The sequence below is a fragment of the Rhopalosiphum padi genome, chromosome 4, assembly GCF_020882245.1.
Source record: "Rhopalosiphum padi isolate XX-2018 chromosome 4, ASM2088224v1, whole genome shotgun sequence".
In the NCBI taxonomy this organism is placed as follows: domain Eukaryota; kingdom Metazoa; phylum Arthropoda; class Insecta; order Hemiptera; family Aphididae; genus Rhopalosiphum; species Rhopalosiphum padi.
The window spans coordinates 12,550,992-12,572,880 of NC_083600.1; the positions used below are offsets into that span (position 1 = coordinate 12,550,992).

Here is a 21,889-nt window from a genome sequence, read left to right on the forward strand (position 1 = left end):
ATATTATTTATCACTATCAGTATCCATAAAAAAACGTACTATTGCTTATAAATTCCCACACAGTATAAAGATTTATAATATGAAAAACAATATTTTTAATGATTTTTAAATTTGTATAAGTACTTTATACAAAAATAAAAAATACTATTAATATTAAAACTTCTAATTAATTAAGTCACAAAAGTTAATTCTTTAACTAACTTATTTGACTAAAAAATATTATCCATTTGAAAAATAGAGATATTTAATTCCTCTACACTAAATATATCGATAGATTGCGGTACATATTGCCAGATAAGCATTACATTCTATTTAAAATATTTATTCACACAAAATGATTTATTTTTAGACCACAGTTTAAAAAAACTTAAAGATCAATATATATAATTTAAAATGATAAATGAATATTTAAGACATCAACTTATATAAATATAATAACCTATTAATAGGCATATTATAATATAGAAATTTAAAATAATGATAATTTACAAAATGTGTATGAAATAAAAACTATCAAAAATATAAATATATGTGTATATAAAAATAAATAATATCAATAACTGAATTACATAAAACATATTTTGAAAATAATATAGTAAGTATTATAAAAACTACTTCTATAATTATAGGTGCATTGACTTATTATACATAATTTAATATATAAATAAATTCAGAAGAAAATACAAAATTAGTTATTTTATAATAAAAAATATATAACTAAAAATTAAGTTTTTATTATTTAGTAGTATCGTTGCTAAGCTTTTGAAGAGATAATTTTTCGTCATCATCATTGTCTGCCATATACCTTCTCAAATACACATTATTTGGATCAAATTTTTGCAACAACATTTTCCAGTATTCTGGTTTATATTGTAGTAAATGAGCTAAAACTTTTCCTGCTTGTTTTCTTTGTCTTTCATTACATTTAGCACATTCTGTTTGTATTGCATCCGGAACAATCCCTATAAAACAATTTCAATTTAATGAATCGTAATAAATAAAACACGTATATATTTTCATAATAAAATATGTAATTTAGAACCAATATAAAACATTACTGCATAAATATATATAAATATATAAGTAGTTACACAAATTTGACTTTTAAGTAGAAATCGCCCATTTATTTAACTTATAATTATATTATAATTAATAACTATACTAATATATTATAGAAAATATGTTTTATTTATTTTTTTATAAATACAAATATTTTTAGTTTATTATTTTATTACGTTATAAATCATTATATCGAAGAGTATTAACACTTTTGGGAATATATTTTTTATAGTTGGAAGCCATGGAAATAATATTTATCTTATAATGTATTATGGATTGCGTAATTTAGTGCAAGGTGTATTTAGTGTTGCGACTCAAGTTTAGTCAGGCGTTTTCAATATTTTCAAATTTAATTAGTATTTCCTTGAATAGATCTTGTTTGTGTTGCTTATTCTGTATTAACTATGGCATTGAAGACTAAAAATAGTAATATTAATTCTAAAATTTAAACTAAAGGCTTAGTTTATGTTTTTTTTTTTTTTTTTACTTATTTTTAAAGCGTAAAATCTGTAAATAAATTATTACAATAAGTATGCATGCGGAAAAGTTTATGTAGAAATATTAGTTTAAATGACACTTGAAGATAATTATGAAATATCGAAGTTTTCTAGCCTTGTCTCCAATTTTAATATTAGTGAATAGTATTTAATAGGTATTTATTAACGATTTGGAAAAGTATTTAAGGGCATGTGATTTTCTGTTGTTTGTGGAAGATAAAAATATTTTTGCACTTATTTATATTAATGATAGGGATACTTGAATATTGGACTCAAATAAGAGTTGAATAAATTCTTTAAGTGGTGTATTTTAAATGGTCTATTGTGAAGACGTGAATTTTTGTAAATGGGTGTGTATTTTATTTCACTTAAAATTTATCAATTAATTGACGTTATAGTTTTTGTGACACTTTCCTAAAATCAACTACTATTATTTGTGACCATAACTTATATTCATCATCCTGCAGATCCTGTAGTTCTGAGTCTTGTTTAAATCATGTGTTCAAATAATATTTTAAATGTACACTTTCTTTTTTTTATTAAAATAGAAAAATTTACAATCTGTATACAAATAATACAATAAGTAATTTTGTTGACATTTATTTAGTTTTACTTAGCATGACGGCTTGAGGGAATGGAGCGTCCATTGACACTACTTCTAATATGAACATAATTTATTAATTAATAATAATATTATTAATATTTATTTTTTTACTTTATTTATTTTAGTTAAATATTAATTATAAAGTCACGTGGCCATTTTCATTTGAGGCGACGGGGAGGGTTTTCAGGCAATGTGGTAAAGGCTAGGTTGGCAATGAGGGGAATTAATGTAAATAATAAAAAATATTATTCTCTAGGTACAAGCTAAATAATTATTTATTGCGTCTTAAATTTTTCTGTAAATATTTTTAACTTCTAAAAAACTCAGATAAAAAGTTCATAAAATAACATTTAAATTTATATTTTTGCATATTAATATATTATAATTATATTTAATGTATTTATACTTTTTTTTGTTATTTAAACTTATGAAGAAACTAATTATTTTTGTAATTTTAAAACTTGTCATAACTTTAAGAAATACTTTTAATGGAATCTAATAATTAATTTTTTTTTAATAATTAGGCCTATACATTAATATATTTTACAAAAACTCATTTTGTTTTGAGCTTATTCATGTCATGAGCTAAACAAATGTTTAGATTGAGTTAAAAAAAATATTACTTAGGCGCTCTTTATAATACTATATGTCTATATATTTAACTTAAATCACTATAAGTTAATACAAGTTGTATAATGTTTATCTTAGGTCACAGTCTACTCCAAAAAAAGTTATAATTAATTCAATTTATATATTTTTTCAATTAATATTTTTTGATTATTTTCAAATAAACAATTTTTATATCTTATATTACTTTTAATAATTTACATAAAGAGAAAAATATTATTATTTATATACAAGACATATATTTTAAATGTATTTATTTATTTTTCCATCAAAGTCGCATATAATCAACTTAAATAATAAAGAAACGTTATAGCCATGGACGTCCCCGGGGGAGGGGGGGAGAGGCAAGATGGGGCACTTGCCCCCTAGAATTTTAAATTTGTTTTCCAAAACATTATCTGTTATCTGTACCTAATTGTAATAATTTAATGTAATAATGACGAAACAAAATAATATTCTATGAATAAAAATGTATACTAATAATACCTAATTGTAATAATGATGAAACATAATAATGTACAGTAAATAAAATGTATAAAAAAATCTTAATTAATTTTTTTAATTAATTCCCCCCTCCCCACCCCGGAAAAATATCTGGGGACGCCCATGGTTATGGTATACTCTTGGCCGTATAATATGGAAAATAAATATGTATGCATACATTTTGCATATGATTAAATGTGTTTTTATTGCAAAAATAATAATAAATTTTGAATAAATTATAAGCCATATTATGTTTTATTATTTAAGTTAATATATAATCATTCATTTCTGATACAACATTAATAAATAAAAGTAACAAATATAGTTAATACCGAAATAAACATTATTTCTGATTTATTATTAACAACATTTATTAATTAATTAACCGTATATTACTTTGAATATATACATCTTTCCATCTCACTAAGTTCAAGTATAAATTGAAAGAAAGAAAATGAATAATTAAAAAAAATTCCAGTAAATCAATAATTAAAGTGCTAATAAAAGTATATAATAGTTCAATTAATTAAAATTAAGTTACTTTTAAGCTTCCTTCGTAGACAAAAAAATAATGATCATATATAAAAAGCATTTTATGGCGCGTCGATAAATTAACTTTTCCTAAGAGGATGTAAAAACCACATAAATAACAAAACCTAACATACATAATAATATGGTTATACTATACTGAGGAGTTATATATACATACCACTATACCAGTATATATAGAGTTAATAATCTGAGTGATTTTATTTTTATAAGTTAAACCTATTGTTAGCAAACACGGTTGTCATATTATTCTATGTTTATTTTTCATTTATTTAATGTTTGACAATTGCTTTTCATTGTTTTCTAACAGATTATTTGTATTTTAGACTCTGAGTTGAGTGATATACTTATCGAATTTACAATGATGCGTGTTATTTTGTTTATTCACAATAAGTAGTTGAAAAAATTCTTCGATATTCAACAATGGGGTTAGTTCTTGTTAGAAAATTGGATCTAGTTTGTACTAAAAGTCTAAATTGAGAATTCCCAATATATTTTAATTAATCGGAAAAAACAAACAAAAAATAAAGGAAAATTTTTACGTAAAACCAGTTTTAGACAAAATTGATTTGGTTTTTTTTTTTATGTAAGCCAAAAATGATTAACCATAAACACATGCAATTTTCACCAAATATTCCTGTTAGCAATTTCGATTTATTGTATCATTTTTAAAATCATTAGAATCTTTTTGAACTATTTATAAATATTCGAAATTTTCTATTTTTTTAGTTTTTTTTTTTTTTATAAATGTTGATTTAATATTATTTGTTTGGTCAAATGCTTAAAAATGTAATACAAGGTTTCTCATAAGTTTTTTATTTACCAATTAAGACATATTTAAAGCAGGTACAAAATATTTTTTACAATTGTTTGAATTTAAAATTTTGACGAAATTCGTTAGATCACGAACAATTTTAAATTATTTTGTAGTTAAAACTTCATAAAATGTATTTTTTTTCTATGATTTGAAATTTAATAAAAAATTCTCATATTTTTACACTAAATTTTTCATGAGCGTTTCAATTCAAATTTCTATATCATTGGATATTTGCCCGTAAAATAACTATTTTTCCTCAAACGATTTTTGATATTTTGTTGCAATTCAAAAAAGAATAACCGATACTTGGAATTTTCACTAACTATAAATTTTTTATGCATGATAACATTTTCATAATATTTTGACTCTTTTTATGTTTTTATAGAATTTGAGTTTTTTTTTATTTCTATTGATTTTAATGAAAAAATTTCAATTGATAAAAAAATACAGAAAAGTGTTTAAAATACTCAACTAAAATATTTATTAATAAGCATTTGAATTTCAAATGTTGACAATATTCATCAAAATTACGAAAATGTTCATCTTGTTTATAGTTGAAAATGTATTAAATGTGCAATTTTATTTTTATTTTTAAGGTTTAAAAATTAAATATAAAATTTATCATAAGTAGTTCATAATAAAATCAAAAAATCGAAAAATATATAAAATTAATAAATAAATAAATTTTTTTAAATTAAATACTTATATTATTATGGCAGATTCGTAGACTGCCTTAAACTTGTAGTAAATTATACGAAAATGTATGCAGTACACCAGTACATAATACGAGTATATAAATAAAAAAAAACCTTGACATTTACGTAAAAAAAAATAAGAATGTTTTTATTTTTTTATTAAAAAACCAAAATTATATATTCATTATTTAAATAAAAAAAAGAATATAAATTCGATTTAAAACATTATAGTCCTCTAAACCTTAATTTGATTTCATATATTTACGAATACCTTTTTATCTTAATCCTAATTTAAAATATTTTTCAAAATAAAATAATATGAAAACATTTTGAAACAGTTTTTAAAAACATGTGTAGATAAAAATAATTATTTTAGAATGAATTATTAAATTGTGTTTACTCTTTCTAATTAATTTAGGTTATTGTATAATTACTGAGTGATCCCTTGGTTATTAACGTTATACACTTAATATAAATATTGTTTAAAAAAACTGTATTCATGTTATCAAGAGCTTACTTTTGAGCTCCAAACCCTCTCTGGTACACGGTCCTCGGCTCATAACACAATTGAAGAGAACTTTTATAATTCGTTCATTGTTCATAACAGCTTCAATATCAATATAATCGTATCGAGTTGAATATGTTGACGTTTCTCTGATGGTTTTACGTCCATCGATGGCTGGTGTCACATTTTGGTTCACACTCTGCAATCTTTGTGCGCTCGCAGCCGGCTTGACTTGAGTGTCGCACATCACGGTTAAATAACAAAAAATCGTAAACAAATTCATGTGTGCTGTACTTACATTAAATCGTCTATAAAACTAAATAAATAAACACAATTGTTTATTAATATATTTTTATTTTTATTTTATTAATTCTATTTGTGTACGTATTAAGTTCTAACGACTGTTTAACATGGGATTTAGTGTAAAAGTAACGGATCGACCGATGGAATAGTTCAACCGATTCGCACTTAAGGACGTCTGTTGTTGAACGTGAAACGGAAACGTAGTAAAAAAAAAACGTGCCCATATCAAGGTCACCGTCATCCTCTGCGTAAACATGAACGCAAGATTGCCATTTTTTATTTCACCCGCTCATCTCCCGACGTTAGTGATAACTAATATCAATAAATGTACATACATTTGTACTCTGTGGAAGCTCGGTCGCAAGCCATTCAAAAATATGTAGTTCAATTGTGAACGTCATCAAGTAAATTATATTTATATGTATAAAAAGTTTATATAAAATATTGATTTTGTGAGCGAGATCTTAATGAAACCTTGACGTAGAGGTTTACCTAAGTTTTCATTTAATTGGTATTACATAAAATTCAGTAATTTTTTTTATAATAAATACTTTAATAAATTTAAAATGTATAATATGCTTATTATTTAAAAAATATTTCAATTTCAGCAATCATTTTAATTTATTATAACGAATTGATCCTTATATATTTATAACATATCCTAATTATAAATCATATGTAATTTAACAACTTTCATTAATCATTTTGAATAACATTTTATTAATATGACATAAATTATAAAAATACAATAAAAATATAACTGTTTATTATAATTTAAGTTTTTAATAAATAAAGTATTAATCTATAACTTGTGTGTTAATAAAACTAGTAACTAAAGAGATAAAAAATAAATTAAGATTAAAAGATCTGTAGGACCTATTTTAATATAACAATCAAGGATATTGCTTTAAATTGTGTTATACCAATTTGATATAAACTATGGCTGCTATTTCAATATTTCTATTGTATGACTTGTATACATATTTTTTTATTTTATCAAAGTATAATTAATTATTTACTGAAAACTGTATTTTACACTCCTATATAATAACATATAACTGTATAAGTTATTTACATATCATACAAATATATAGAAATTTTAAAATATCAAATTTCAATTTAAAACTGCTATTTGAAATAATAATATCATAACACCATATTTTTTTCAATCGTTAAGTAAATTAATATATCGATCTTCGATATATTTTATAATGGTGCATAATATACACCCCACTTAAATAATGAAACAACTGCACAAAACCGGTCATAAGCGAAAAATAAAATTAAAAAAACGAATCATATAGTGCGCTGACGATTGAAATATCATTGAACTATCTTTATGTTCAAGGAACTTCAGATAAGAGCAAAGCAGATTATTGTAAAACATGGTAGCTGAATTCCTTGAACATTTATGTATTATAATAAATATATGCATGAAATGTGATATATTTATTATAAATTGCATAACTTCATAACAATTTTTTATAAAAATAATAATTAATTTCAGTCAATATATTATCTGTAAACAAAATAAATAATTCAACAGATAATCATTTTATTCAGCGTATAACTGTTTATTTTTCTATAATAATCAACTACTTAGATTCATTAATTTATTTTAAATTAGGTACCTAGGATGTTGGTACTTAAGTAGGTTTACTATAGTTATTGGACAAAATCATAAAAATAATATCTTATGCTTATATATTTATTGTTTATATACACCTACATTAGCTATATATACTTAGAAAGTAGTGCAATACTGTATTTATTAAAAATTACTTCAAAATATTTAAAATCAATAAAAATCAATATACAATTTTTTAACTATTTTTATTACTATTTGTGATACTAGCATTATTAAATATTTTAAATCACATTAATATATAATTTAAATAATATATGAATTGATTAAAATATAGTTTTTTATTTACTAGAATTTAAATATATTTAAAATAGGTAAAATTAAAAACAATTATGTAATATTAATTAATTATGTTTTGTACAAAATTATTCATCATACAGTTAATAATAATTAATTCATTATAAAATATGTATTTCCATTTTCAATACTTGCGTTAGTTATATAAATATATGTTGAATTCATCTTTATTTTTAAATATAAATATAGATTTTGTTTTCAAAATAATAGTTTAATGACGGAAAAAAATAACCGTTATTACTCATTACATATACTTATATTTTTCTTACTCGTTTAATTTATAATTTCCTTGTGGAATAAATAACAGTAATTTTAACTCTATTTCGTACACAAATACACAATAATAATTTTAATAGTTATAAAGTCAAGGTTTTTGAGTTGCCGTATAAGATATAGGTGCCGTTGTTACTACCGTTGCTTTTAAATGCTGTTCGTGTTGATGTTGATGTTGCGGTGGTTGGTTTGGATTTTGTTGTGGTTGGTGTTGGTGTTGATGTTGCTGTGGTTGGTTTAGATTTTGTTGTGGTTGGTGTTGGTGTTGATGTTGCTGTGGTTGGTTTGGATTTTGTTGCGGTTGGTGTTGATGTGGTTGGTTTGGATTGGGTTGTGGTTGATGTTGATGTTGATGTGGTTGGTTTAGATTGGGTTGAGGTTGATGTTGATGTGGTTGGTTTGGATTAGGTTGTGGTTGATGTTGATGTGGTTGATTTGGATTGGGTTGTGGTTGATTTGGATTTTGCTGTGGCTGGTATTGATGTAGATGTGGATTCAAAAACTGATCATTTCCATTCCGCTCTAAGTTGTTAATAAATTGCTTCATATATTCTCCATTTGGATCAAATTTGGCAGCTACTTCTTTTAATATATCTGGTTGGTGATTATTCAGGTAACACATCATTTTTTCAATCACTTTTTTTTGTAACTCAGTGCAATGAGCACATTCGTTTTGGATAGCTTCGGGAACCATACCTGCTACGACAAAGGTGGGTTTAATCAAATTTATTGTAATATAAATCTATATCGAACATTTTACCTTATAAGTTATAATCAATTATACAATTAGTTTAATACATATGTATAATAATATATTTTACCATTGAATGCATATGAAGAATAAATATCACAAAAGTATAGAGTATAGCTAAATACAGGTATTATATTTTGATTCAGTGACGTAAATTCGATTTTGTGAGGTTTTTCCCAGAAACAAAAAAAAGACACGATTAAAAATGCTGAGAAATTAAGAGAGAATAAAGAAATTACTTAGCGATGTATTAAAGAGTAGGTCTTATGTAGGATATTATGTTTTAAAATCAAACTAAAAATATATATTATATTGATAACAATACTGAATCGAGTTCTAACGCAACTGAGAATACTCTACAATTTAATATAATTATTATTTTCCTTGAGAAATTTGAAAACAAATTAACTTCCAGTAAAATTATCGAGAATAATATTTATCTTGCCAAATTAAAAAGATTAAAGAAAAAACTCAACAAATAATTATCTGTTTAAAAAACCAAACCATAATGAACTTTAAGTTTTTTTTTATCGCACCCAACTCAAGGATTTGACGAATCGTGTGAAATTATATGTATAAACAAAAATATGGTATTACGAAACTGATTAAATTTTAATAGCATAAAAAGTTCGTTTTTTTGTTCGGTATATCTCTTATTCTCTAAAAATATTGAACATAATAAAATGCTCATTTAATAAAATACGATTTAGAAACAAATTCTAAAGATCTATATCATTGAATTGACAAATATGAAATTAGTAAAAATTATTCTAATTGCACAGATAGTTTTATGTTGCTTAAAAACCAATTATGTTTTAAACATTTAATTTATGGACTAATTATATCTTAAAGACAAGTAGAAGTGAAAAATAGGTGAGAAATAATGTTCCGTATTATTGAAACTATGAAAAAAAATTGAAAAAAGAGGACTTTTTTTACCGCGGAACTAGTAATTTTGAAGCTACTTACAATTTATTTAACAACAACATAGACCGAGGTAATTTTTTAGAACTTTTTATTTTTTTTTAAATTAAATCAAATTCAGTATTAAAAAAAATCCTCTGAAAGAATCGCGTAAAAAAAGTGAAAAACTTAAAATAGCTTGAATAGAAATGACAAGTATTAGTATCATTAGTCAAAAAAGAGGTAATTTGGAAACATTTAAACTTAAGACAACAATTAATAATATATTATACATATTATCTCAAAGCTAATTAAAAATAAAATTAGTCAGAATTGGTATAACAATTTAATTCATCTATGTATTTTTATATAATTGCATTAATTCTATGATAACACCAATTTTTATTTAAAATTTATATATTTATTTTTTACATATTTTAAGAGTATTAGAGGCACAAATAAATGCATTATATGTATATACATTTATACGTTTTTAAATCAAATAATAATGAAAAAATATAAAATATTTAAAAACTTGAAGAAATATATTAATAACTCCCTTTCTCAATAAAAAAAACTATATCTATCTACAGTTTTGTTTTGGTTAAAAACAGTTTTTCTTTTTAATTAATTTTTTTTTGTTTTACTACAATTGTCACTCCTAGATTGTTAGTTTTATTGTACTAGTTAGATAAATTGTAGTATTATATATTAAAAAATAAAATTGTTTGTAGTTACGCACAAATAAAAAGCTATAACGTATAAAACTATAGTTGTGAACTAAAAAAAATGCTGAAAATTGAATTTAGTTAGTAATTATAAAAGATTGATTGTGATTTTCTCATTGAAAAGTAAAAATCCGACATCCAGAAATAACATATGTTAGTAGAAAAATTACTGAAAAATTGTGATATTTATTATTTATGGTATATCTATTTTGAATAAAATTAATTTTGTTGTAACTAAAAAAAAAGGTTCAACTCGCTTTGTCGTTTAGAAAGTTCCGTATATACCTTGTCATTGAGCCACTATTACAGTGACCTATCCACCTGAGAAGTTAAATTTAAAATCAATGATAAATAATTATATTTGATAAACAATTTTAGATAAAAACTGTGTCCTAGCACTTCATATATTTCAAAGGATATTATATTACTGTTTGTAATTTATTTTATTATTAGTTATAAGGTATGTTGAACTAGTTTTTGATAAAAAAATATTTACATATAGATATTATATATTATGATATTAAATTACTGTATTCACGTACTTAACATATTAGGGGGAGGGAAAAATCATGGTATAAATAGCTTAAAATTAATCAAAACATTTTTAAAATATCATTACCTATGTATAAAAAATATTAGTATTTTTACCAAATAAGTACCAACAATACCAAGATCAAATTTTTAACCAGAAAGCATTCCCAAAATTTAAAATTGAATAATTTTTACTTATTCAACAAACTAAAGTTTTTGATGAATTATGATGCACTAAAAATTTAATAAAACACATCATTGTAAAACCAATATGCTCATTGCTCCACTCAGAATCTTATAAATCCAGGTTTTTGAAAATTGCACACACATTTTTATTTAATTAATTAGGATACGTATATAATATAATATAGATATAAGAAATAATTGTTAACAACTTTTACTGGTTTTATTTTTTTTTAGTTCTAATTTAATGGCAACTTAATATTGTCTTTTGTTTTTTTTTTTAATTATAGATAACTAAAATATGAAATATTATTAAAAAATATACCGAACTATCAATTATATAAATAGTTATTAAAATGATTTAAAAAATATTAATGAAAAATGTTAGAGGATATGTATTATAGTGAATTTTTTATAGGGATTTTTTTGAGGTTTCCTTCTTTAATGATTCATTTTCCGAATAATAATATATTTTAAATTTAAATGTTTATACTTTAAATAATTAGTGTAATTGATCGTTACTGTTAACCGGTAATCACTATACGTATTGTAGGTATTATAATTTTACTTATACTCAAAACATACAGAAATGTATTTTATATTTAATGCTATTATTTTAACTATTTTAATAAATTCTAATGATCTATTGTATACTTACGTTTAATATTATTAGCTTCCGGACTGCACGGTCCGTTATCTAAAAAGCAATTTAGATAATTTTCGCGAATTTTAGAATTTCCCACCAGTCTTGTCGTAAAGTGGTCAATCGCATGTTTTTGTTCTTCTTGCCTCTGATTTTGGTCACCGTCTATCCGATATTGTGGCATTGGACCGCACTGCACCGTTGACACGAAACCCAAAATAATCGTTATGAAGACCAACTTGAACATGGTTGTTCTAGACAATAGAATAATTTCGTTTGAAATAGCAGTTAGATAGATAGTTTATTCTTGTGATCAAGATTAATTATGCGATCTATCGATAGATACGCTGTACTTTTAAACATAGCTGATTTATCCGGAAGTCACCTCTTAATACACTTGGGTTTCATAGTTCACTGAAGACGGAAACAATGCGGAACTGATTAACCGAAACTCTACTTGATTTAAATGTTCGATTAAATAGGTGAATATGGTAACTAATAACATTCATTATGTGTCACAACGTTTACAAATCATTATTTTTAAGACATATTTGAATTCTTGAAGTGCATTAAATGTAACAAACCTTCTAATTGTTACACATTTAGTTTTGCATGTTTTTCAAAAGAGAGTAAAATTAAATAAAAAAATAAAAAAACCTTGAAATATTCTCACGGCGTATCTAAAACGAATTTTCCATAAGATTCCTTGACCGAATTAACTGCTACTATAATATTTTAACAGATTATGGATATTTGTAGATTCTTGTTCAGTACATTGTTATAAACGATCCAAGTAAGTACTTTTGTTTCTGTAATTATTATTAAATTATTTTTATCATATTTGTATGGTTTTTAAATCTAACAACTAAATATTCTTCAGAATTACATTTACCTTGTGTCATAAAGTAACCCACCTACTTCAATAATAGTGTTATAAAGTGCATATTTTTATGAAATATTTTAGTACATAAGGCCATACGCCCATACCACGATACTTATAATACAGTGATATATGTAAATATTTCTTGAACTAATAATAACACACAAGATAAAATCAAATGAAGTTTAATAATTAATTGAATTCTTATAACTTATAACCTTTTTAATTAATTTATGATGTATAATCATAATACTCATATGTATATATATATTATATCATGATATTAGCCTTATGCTTTATATTTTCCCTAGTATGCCTAATTAATAAAATATGTTTGTTATAAACAAAGGTTAATATTTATTAGAAAAGTAAATTAATTTAAACTGCAGTTAATATTAAATATTATTTATGTTATTAAAAATAATAATTTTTATTTATTATTTATTTTTAATTAACTATTATTTTTCCGATTATTAAATAATTTATTATGGTAATATATCATATTTAATAAGTTTCAATTTTTTTTTTTCCATAATTGATATTAATTCTGTATTTATAATTTGGGCATTGATTCTACGTGAATTAACATTACTATAATACTATAATATAGTAATAATAGTGTTTATAAATGTTGAACTATACATATGAATATATAATACAAACAAGTAGAATACCTACGCTTGTAATATTCTAGTTAGAGAAGGTTAATATTTTTATAGTTATAAGTTATAACTTATTTAGACTCTGTGCTATGAAAATACTATTGCTATACCTTAAGTAATTATTTGTCTAGTTTTCTCATGAAAACACTAATAATAAAAATTATGAATCTCATAAATATTCACAACAATTGAGTACAATGTACACTGAACATAGATTATCTTATTTCAAGTTATATTACCCAAAATATTACACTACCTAGATAAATAAATTACTCTAAACATTAAAATAATTAAATATATACTTATAGACAATATAAATAAAGACCAGTTTAATAATTCGCTTTAGATGCAATCTAATTGGAGCTTATATATAATGATTTTCAATTTTTGTAGATTAAATTTTTTGTATAAACTAAGTATGCTTTTTATTTTTCATTTTTCTAAGATATCTTCCTTAGTGCTATGACGATGGAATAGCTTAAAACGATAGTTATCGTATAAAATGAATACTTTTGTGTACTCTTTTTCGGTAGTGTTTTTATTTAGGCTTAAATATTAAATTATAATTAATATTGTATTATTATTTATTAAGATAAGTCTTGACATCTGGGTAGTTCACTAACAAATATATAAAACATATTAACTATCATTGCATGATACTGGTAATAGTGAAAACGTAAAATAAATAATATAAATAGCACCGATTGGAAAACTTAATGGTTTATAGGATGAACTATGAAGTGTATAAATATGTGTGTTTAAGTATATTATAATATATATTCATTTTTTATCATAGACCTTAATACTTTGAAAGTCCACTCGATATTAATAATGAATATATTTTTTACTGTCATTACTAAAGATACAGGATTTTAATAATTTAAAAAAACACATCAAAATTAACTAAAAAAGTTGCAAAAATTTGGATTTTAAAATTATTATTATATATATATTATGTAGGTATATGTATATATCGTAAATAAAAATTTATAAATCTATTAAGATTTTTCGAGTTGCTTTATATATTCGAGTGAGTATTTTTGTGTTTTTGTACGATACTATGATTCAATATAGAATTATAATAATCGATATTAATTAAGCATATGGCTACTGTAAAAAATCTTTAATAATAATACTATAATTAATATTTTCAAGAATTCAAAAATTGTCTTTGAAGTTTAAAATTTAAGAAAAATGAAGTATCACAATGTACAAAATTACAAAAAAATGTCCTATACTATATGAACTGAATTTTAAAAATATCAAAAATTGCGTATAACAAAAAAAAATGCATTTATAGCTGGAAGTTCTAAAAAATTCAAAATAAAATGTATATAATCTCGATATTAACTAAAGCATAAAACAAATTTGTAGTTTGCTTATCATTTTATAAGATTAAAGAAAAAAATAATTCAGTCGTCAACAACATACGTAACTCTATTTAGTCTTTATCTACTTAAAGTTAAGATAATCAATTAAATCAAAATTCAAAAGTATATTACCTAAAAAATAACAATATAGTAAATGTGTTGTTTACATTTTACAGTGAAACCTCCAAACTTAAATTTTGGTGACGTTTAGTTTTTTTTTATTATTATTATTATTATTATTGAAATAATAATGAATGGATATCTTATGCCCTTGAAATGTTATACCTACAACACATTATATGCATTTCAGTAATTTGTAAACTTGATTTGTCGAAAACATGTTTTGGTCACAGGCCATACTTTCATCATCAACCCATCCAATAACTGCTTTATTATACATACTATGTATGATTTTACCTCGATTAATTATTTAATAAGTGGACCCCTGGCACGTGGGTAAATATAAAAGAGAAGTTATCTCAAAAATACATTGTTATTTTACGTAATAATTTCAAAAGCTACAGCAGAAAACTTTGAAAAAGAACCTTTTATAGTATGGTCTATGTTAACTTTTCAATCAATAATTTTATAAACAGTACTTATTACCACGGAAAATTCTCGATAGCTTTTTTATTCAGTTTATAAATATAAGTGAATGTATAATTAATATTTAATATAATTATATAGCCAGAGATAAAACAAGTAAAACTTTGAGAATATAATATGAATGGACCAAGTCCTAGAAGCTCTCTTCTCTCCCATATTATGCTTTAATACTTTAATTAATATAACAATTAAATAGTTGTAAATGTTATTAAAAATAGTGTGTTCTAAGTTGTGATATCACAACTAAGGTCATGATATATATATATATATTGTCACACTAAAGACAATTTCAAAATTTTAAAATCCTATAAAGTATTTTATAAATAATATATACCTACTACTAATTATCAATAATGAATAATGACAAAAATAAACACAAAAATTTGATATTATCTCATATATATATTTGTTTATGTATAAATAATAAATATTTTGTTTAAAAAAATTATAAAGTATTGTATAAAAGAATTATTTATAAATGCGTGCATAAATAAGAGTATTTATGAGATGTGCCATTTTATATATAAAAAAAAATACATTGCTCATTTGTATTATAAATAAATAACACAATATTACTATATTATTTTTTGATTAATTCAAACGTCAATGTTCAATTTCTTTGCGTCTTCCGCGTAACGTTGTCTGTATGTTCCTTTAGGATCGTATTTTGCTTCAAGTTCTTTCCACATATCATTTTTCTTTTCAAATAGAAACTTAATGATTTTTTCAGAACCCAGTCTTTGTTTTTCAGAACAGTCTGCACATTTATTTTCTACTGCTTCTGGTAACAATCCTGTAACCATATTATATTATACAAGTCAAATATTAATCAATATATTTGATAACATAAACATATTCATATAGTAAATAATTTATGCTTTTTAAGCTCAATATTATGTAGAATTTATTGTTACATTTTGCAACCGATCTAAAATAATGAAAAGGTTTAAGATCAAAAAAAAAAATTACACCTTGCATTGAGTAATTAACCTAACATAAAATAGATGCCTTTTTTAAATGAATCCACGTGTAATATTTTATTAAAAATAATAATATATTTATATTAAAAACTGATAAGACAAAAACAGAAAAAAAATATTATTGTGTAACGTATAAAAATGATATCTCGTAATTTAATTTAATTATTTTGCGTTAATTGATCAGCTTCTTTTTGATATGCCTGGTTGATTGCCCCATGCATTTCCGCTATAGTGCCCATTAATTCAGGAGGCATATATTGAAATGTATTAGCAAATGCTGCATTCAGAACTTTAACTCCTACGTCTGTAAACAACTTATTTATGGTGAATATCTTACAACACAATTATTTTATGATTTTGTACGTAAAATGTATACAATAATAACTAGTTAAGATGTTTTTTTTATTCACGTTTCAGTAGAAAATACATTGACGTAACAACGTAAATACATAACTCACTATTGGTAGACTATACTTATCTCTTTAAAACAATTATTTTTCCTTTTAATATAATATTATGTAACATGAATTACGTATAACTATAGGTACGTCAAGTATAATTATTATATTTTTAATGAAAAATTCATGAAACCAAATTATGCATTTTGTATTTTAAATAAAAATGAATAACAATAACAATTAATGTAAAAATTATTTTATATAAAAATAAATTATCATGAAAGAAAATAATAACGTTTATTGCAATATATGCTATATCTTTGATGTGCATAGATCAAAAAAGATAAAAATATTTTGGTTTTTACAAGTATAAATATTTTATTGGGAAGGTTAGATAAATAGGTAATATAAATATGTATATTACTATATTAGTTAACATATCAATTAATGTTGTCTTAATAGTTTAATAAATTCTAGATAATAGAAAATTCTTAAAATATTGTTATTTTATATTTTAATAGTGTCTATTAATGTACTTATATAACTCAATAAACGGTCTTCGATTGATTCGAATTTGAACTTATGAAGTATAATTGCCCATCGCCGTTAGTGGATAATTAATCAATGCGCAAGTTTAAAAAATAAGTAAATACTTACGTTTAACTTCCTCGCCTTCTGGTGTACATTTTCCTGTATCCATCAAACATTTGAAGTAGCTGGCGACCAAGCGGTCGTTGTTCAGAATTTCGTCGATATTTACGTTATCGTATTTATTAGTATATTTAGCCGGTGCAGTCTGGACCACAGTCATCGTTGTAGCGACGCAAAATACAACTGCTAGAAGAAGTTTGATCATTTTGTTATATTACGTTTTAGTGTATTGTACTGAAAAGCGAAAAAAACGTCTTATGGCGTTCAGAAATGAATTGTAACTTGAAGAGAATGATTTTCCATTATATATAGCTACCACAATCCACAATTCAATGCTAAAAAAATATCTACATATTTTACCATGACGTCACATATTACAGGGGCTCGTTAGTGTGCTAAACGAACCGAATCGAATATTTTTTGGAATTCCCCTCTATGTTATGTTTGTACAACACTAAACTGGACATACATATCAGAAATATCAGACGTACCTAGTTTCTTTCCAATGTAATATGGTAGTAAATATTACCACCTTGGAAATTGTGTATTCCGGTCACACATGGATAAATAAAAAATTAATCCTAAATAAACGTAACAAAGCCTAATCTATTCATGTACCTACTTACTATGATTCTTAATTCATGGACATTACCTAAAATATAAATGTATTGATTGTAAAAATAAAATGGTAAAAATCATTTGATTTTTTTTGAATATAATATTAAATACAAATTATTGAAAAAGTTACGAACTATTATAATAATCCTGAAAATTTAATAACGACAAGGTACTTCCTATATTATATCTTTACGTATGATTTCCTTCTCCATTATTGTGTTATTAATTCTCTTGAAAACTATTAAATAATTTAAAACCAGCCTTTTTAGAATAATAAATATATTATATTCAATTTAAAATTTATACAATTTTAGACACGCTACAACAATGTCTAATTACATTTGTTAACTTTTTTATCCCCAAAAAAAGAGTAATTTCCCATATTGGTCATCGAATTATTGAATTTTGGTACAGCTAGCATTGGTCCAATTTATTTATTTAATCATATAACTAGGGCATAGTTTAAATAAATATTGTAATTTTTTCTGGATGTCCCAAAACATCGCTTCTCAAGAACAACATTAATTTTATACGTACATCAAAAAACTTAAAAAATTTTAATTTTAATTTAATTATTTTAAACTTTGAGTATATTTTGTAAGAAATAATAAAATCTATATTATTATAATATTTACCATAAACTACACTGTCTATATTACTAAAAAGAAAAAAATTAAATAATATATTATTTAATATTATTTAATATGTCTAAATAATAAGTACCTGTAATGAAAAAAAAAGTATTATTAGGTCTAATACTTAAGCTATACTAAAGCCTTACATAAATGGATAAATATTAATTAATAATATTGTATGAAATTAAGTATACATATTTATATTGTATCTTTATCTTTATCTTCATACATTATTAAAACGTAAGACGATTTATTTGGACAGCTACATCTGAAGTTACCCGAATTAATTTGTGTAATTTTTATTTTAAATACAAGTGTATATTGTACCATTTAATAAGAAAAGTTAAAAAAAATTATGAATTAAAAAGTTAGAAATATTTAGTTTTTTGTGTAATTACGTAGCGATGACATTCACTACCTGTCGTGTGCACACACGTATTCATGATCCCTATAATACCCATACGTTTACTGTTGTGTCGTCGTCGTCGTCATCAGCGTGAGTTTTCTAATTTCTATTAATTCCTGAATTTTTTTATTAACATTTTTGGTGAAATATTTGCTGTATACCCGATATCTATAACTATGTTTGAGTATTATTAAAACTATAGAAGTAAAATCACTTTATTTTTTATGTTATTTCTAAATAAAAACATGTTGCATTATTAAGTTATAATTTATAAATTTAAAACTATTGATATTTTATAATTATTTATGTATATTTTTATAATTATTCATCTATTTTATTTATTTATTTTAACTATAGCCCAGCTGCGATAGGTAATTTAACTATAGTAATGTATAAAAATTAAAAAGTTATTTTATTTTGGCTTTCAACCAGTTTTAATTTAATCTATTTTATTGTTATTCTAATCAGTCATTACTTATTATAATATATAACTTAAAAGACCAGTGTTATATAAGATAATAATTTTAAATTTAATATAAAATATCTATAGACAGAAATATATACAGCAACTGGTTAGTAAGTGATAAATATATTGGCACTTATTTTGAATTATTTGCCTTAGCTGAGTTTTATTGCTATTATTATTATTATAGTAAAGCATTTAAAATCAATAGTAGTATAATGTAATGTTAGATAATATTTAAAACTTTGAAAGCAATGATTATGGTGAATACATTTTAAAAACATGATTTTAAGTGAAAAATGGTTTACTTTAGTTACTTTAATATTAACAAGACACGTCACACGTGTGCATTTTATATTATTATACTAATAATTATATATTTGATTAACTTTAATAAAAAAAATATTTTATAGTTAGAAACTCATAAACATTTTTGAGTTATTATATCTTAAGATTTGAAAATGTAAATTCAATTCAGTTTCATTCTATACATAAAAATAATTTTATTGGAAAGCTAAATTAATTTTTTAAGAATATTTGAAGTTCAAATTTTTACAACGTTCGATATTTATCCATAAAATAATTATTTTTCCTCAAACTTTTTTTTAAATTTTGTTATAATTCAAAATAAATAACAGTAGATACTTGAAATTTTCATTAAATGTATTGTTTATATTGTAATTTTCATTATATGATATTATGATAACATTTTCCAAATATTTAAACTATTTATAAGCTATTTATAGACATGAACATTTTTTTTTCTATAAATGTAAATTAAATATTATTCATTTAGTCAAAATTCTTGAACATTTAATACAAAAACCCACATAAGTCGTTTTAAAATTTTTTTTATATTAATTTCAAGATAAAATTTAGTAAAATTCGTCAACATCACAAAAATATTCAAACTATTTAATAGTGAGAAATTTATAAAATGTTTTCTTTTCATGTCTGTTAGTTTTGAAAATTTAATATAAACTTTCTACTATGTTCATACAAATAAAAGGCAATTACTTTTTATAGACATTTTAAATTCAAATTTTAACAAAATAACTTATTTAAACGATAAATATAACGTTGTTAATATTATTTTTATATAATATTAAAAAAAAAATGTGTGTGAACTTAAAATTTGTACGTATATTATATTACCTATTATGAATTTTATTATACACGATGACATTTTTGATTTATTTTAAGATATTATCTATTTATTACTATGACTCTATTTTTACTGTTTACGGTAATTACAGAAGGATGTTTTAAGTTACACAGGTACGTTGATAATTTATGGTAAAAATATATATTGTTATTATAATTAAATATTAATAATATAATAAAAATATAAATGCAACATTTTCGGATTTAATAATAATCATATATTTTATTCAGACGTAATGTGAAGTAAGACCTTGATTTTACGCTTTCCTTTTATTTAACTCGTTCGAGTACAATTACACATATATTACATGGATTATTTTTAGAACCATGACACTACAACCAACAAGCCTATAAAATTAACTTCAAGTCCAATTGGTAATTACAATACGTACACATATAATATAAATATATAATAATTAAGTAATGAAATCATTCACATATCTATCATACCTGAATATTTGTTGTTGCTGTAAATTTTCTATATTGTGTCAATGTAATGGTAAATTTAACCAATTGTAAAAAATTATCTGAGAATATGGTTTAAACAATTATTTATTTCAAATTAAATTGGGATAAATCAAAAAAATATATATTAGGTATAATATGCATATGGTATAGCCGTATAGGTACGCAATTTATGACTAAAATATAATATTGTATATGATTGAAAGAGCAGACTCTATTTTAAATTTTAATTCTATACTAATAAGTATTATTACTATAAGTAATAATTAATAATCATAAACAAGCAATCTATAATTTTTTCTAATAATAATTATGAGTTATAATAGTGCTATCTGAAGATATACCAGCAATCGCCTACATGCTGCATCAATTCAATAGTACATCATTATATAATATGCGAGTTCTTCATCTATAATTATTGAACAACTACAATATACAAACATATAGTGTACATAAAATAATAATTTATTATTAAAACTCAGTTATGATGTTACATGA

General features: G+C 22.8%; 2 protein-coding genes across 2 annotated transcripts; both read right to left on the reverse strand.

The window, feature by feature from the left end:
• Positions 1–318: 318 nt before the first annotated feature.
• LOC132929664 (ejaculatory bulb-specific protein 3-like) lies at positions 319–6,334 on the reverse strand. Its single transcript, XM_060995173.1, has 2 exons — positions 5,849–6,334; positions 319–962 (listed from the first exon to the last, which is right to left on the reverse strand). Exons 1-2 carry the CDS (start codon positions 6,117–6,119, stop codon positions 736–738), a joined length of 498 nt encoding a protein of 165 aa, XP_060851156.1. The 5' UTR covers positions 6,120–6,334; the 3' UTR covers positions 319–735.
• Positions 6,335–8,430: 2,096 nt separating this feature from the next.
• On the reverse strand, positions 8,431–17,934 carry LOC132928728 (putative mediator of RNA polymerase II transcription subunit 26). The gene is made up of 4 exons (XM_060993587.1): positions 17,647–17,934; positions 16,214–16,404; positions 12,109–12,391; positions 8,431–9,053 (listed from the first exon to the last, which is right to left on the reverse strand). The coding sequence occupies exons 1-4, from the start codon at positions 17,843–17,845 to the stop codon at positions 8,446–8,448; spliced, it is 1,281 nt and encodes a 426-aa protein (XP_060849570.1). The 5' UTR covers positions 17,846–17,934; the 3' UTR covers positions 8,431–8,445.
• Between the last annotated feature and the right edge of the window lie 3,955 nt (positions 17,935–21,889).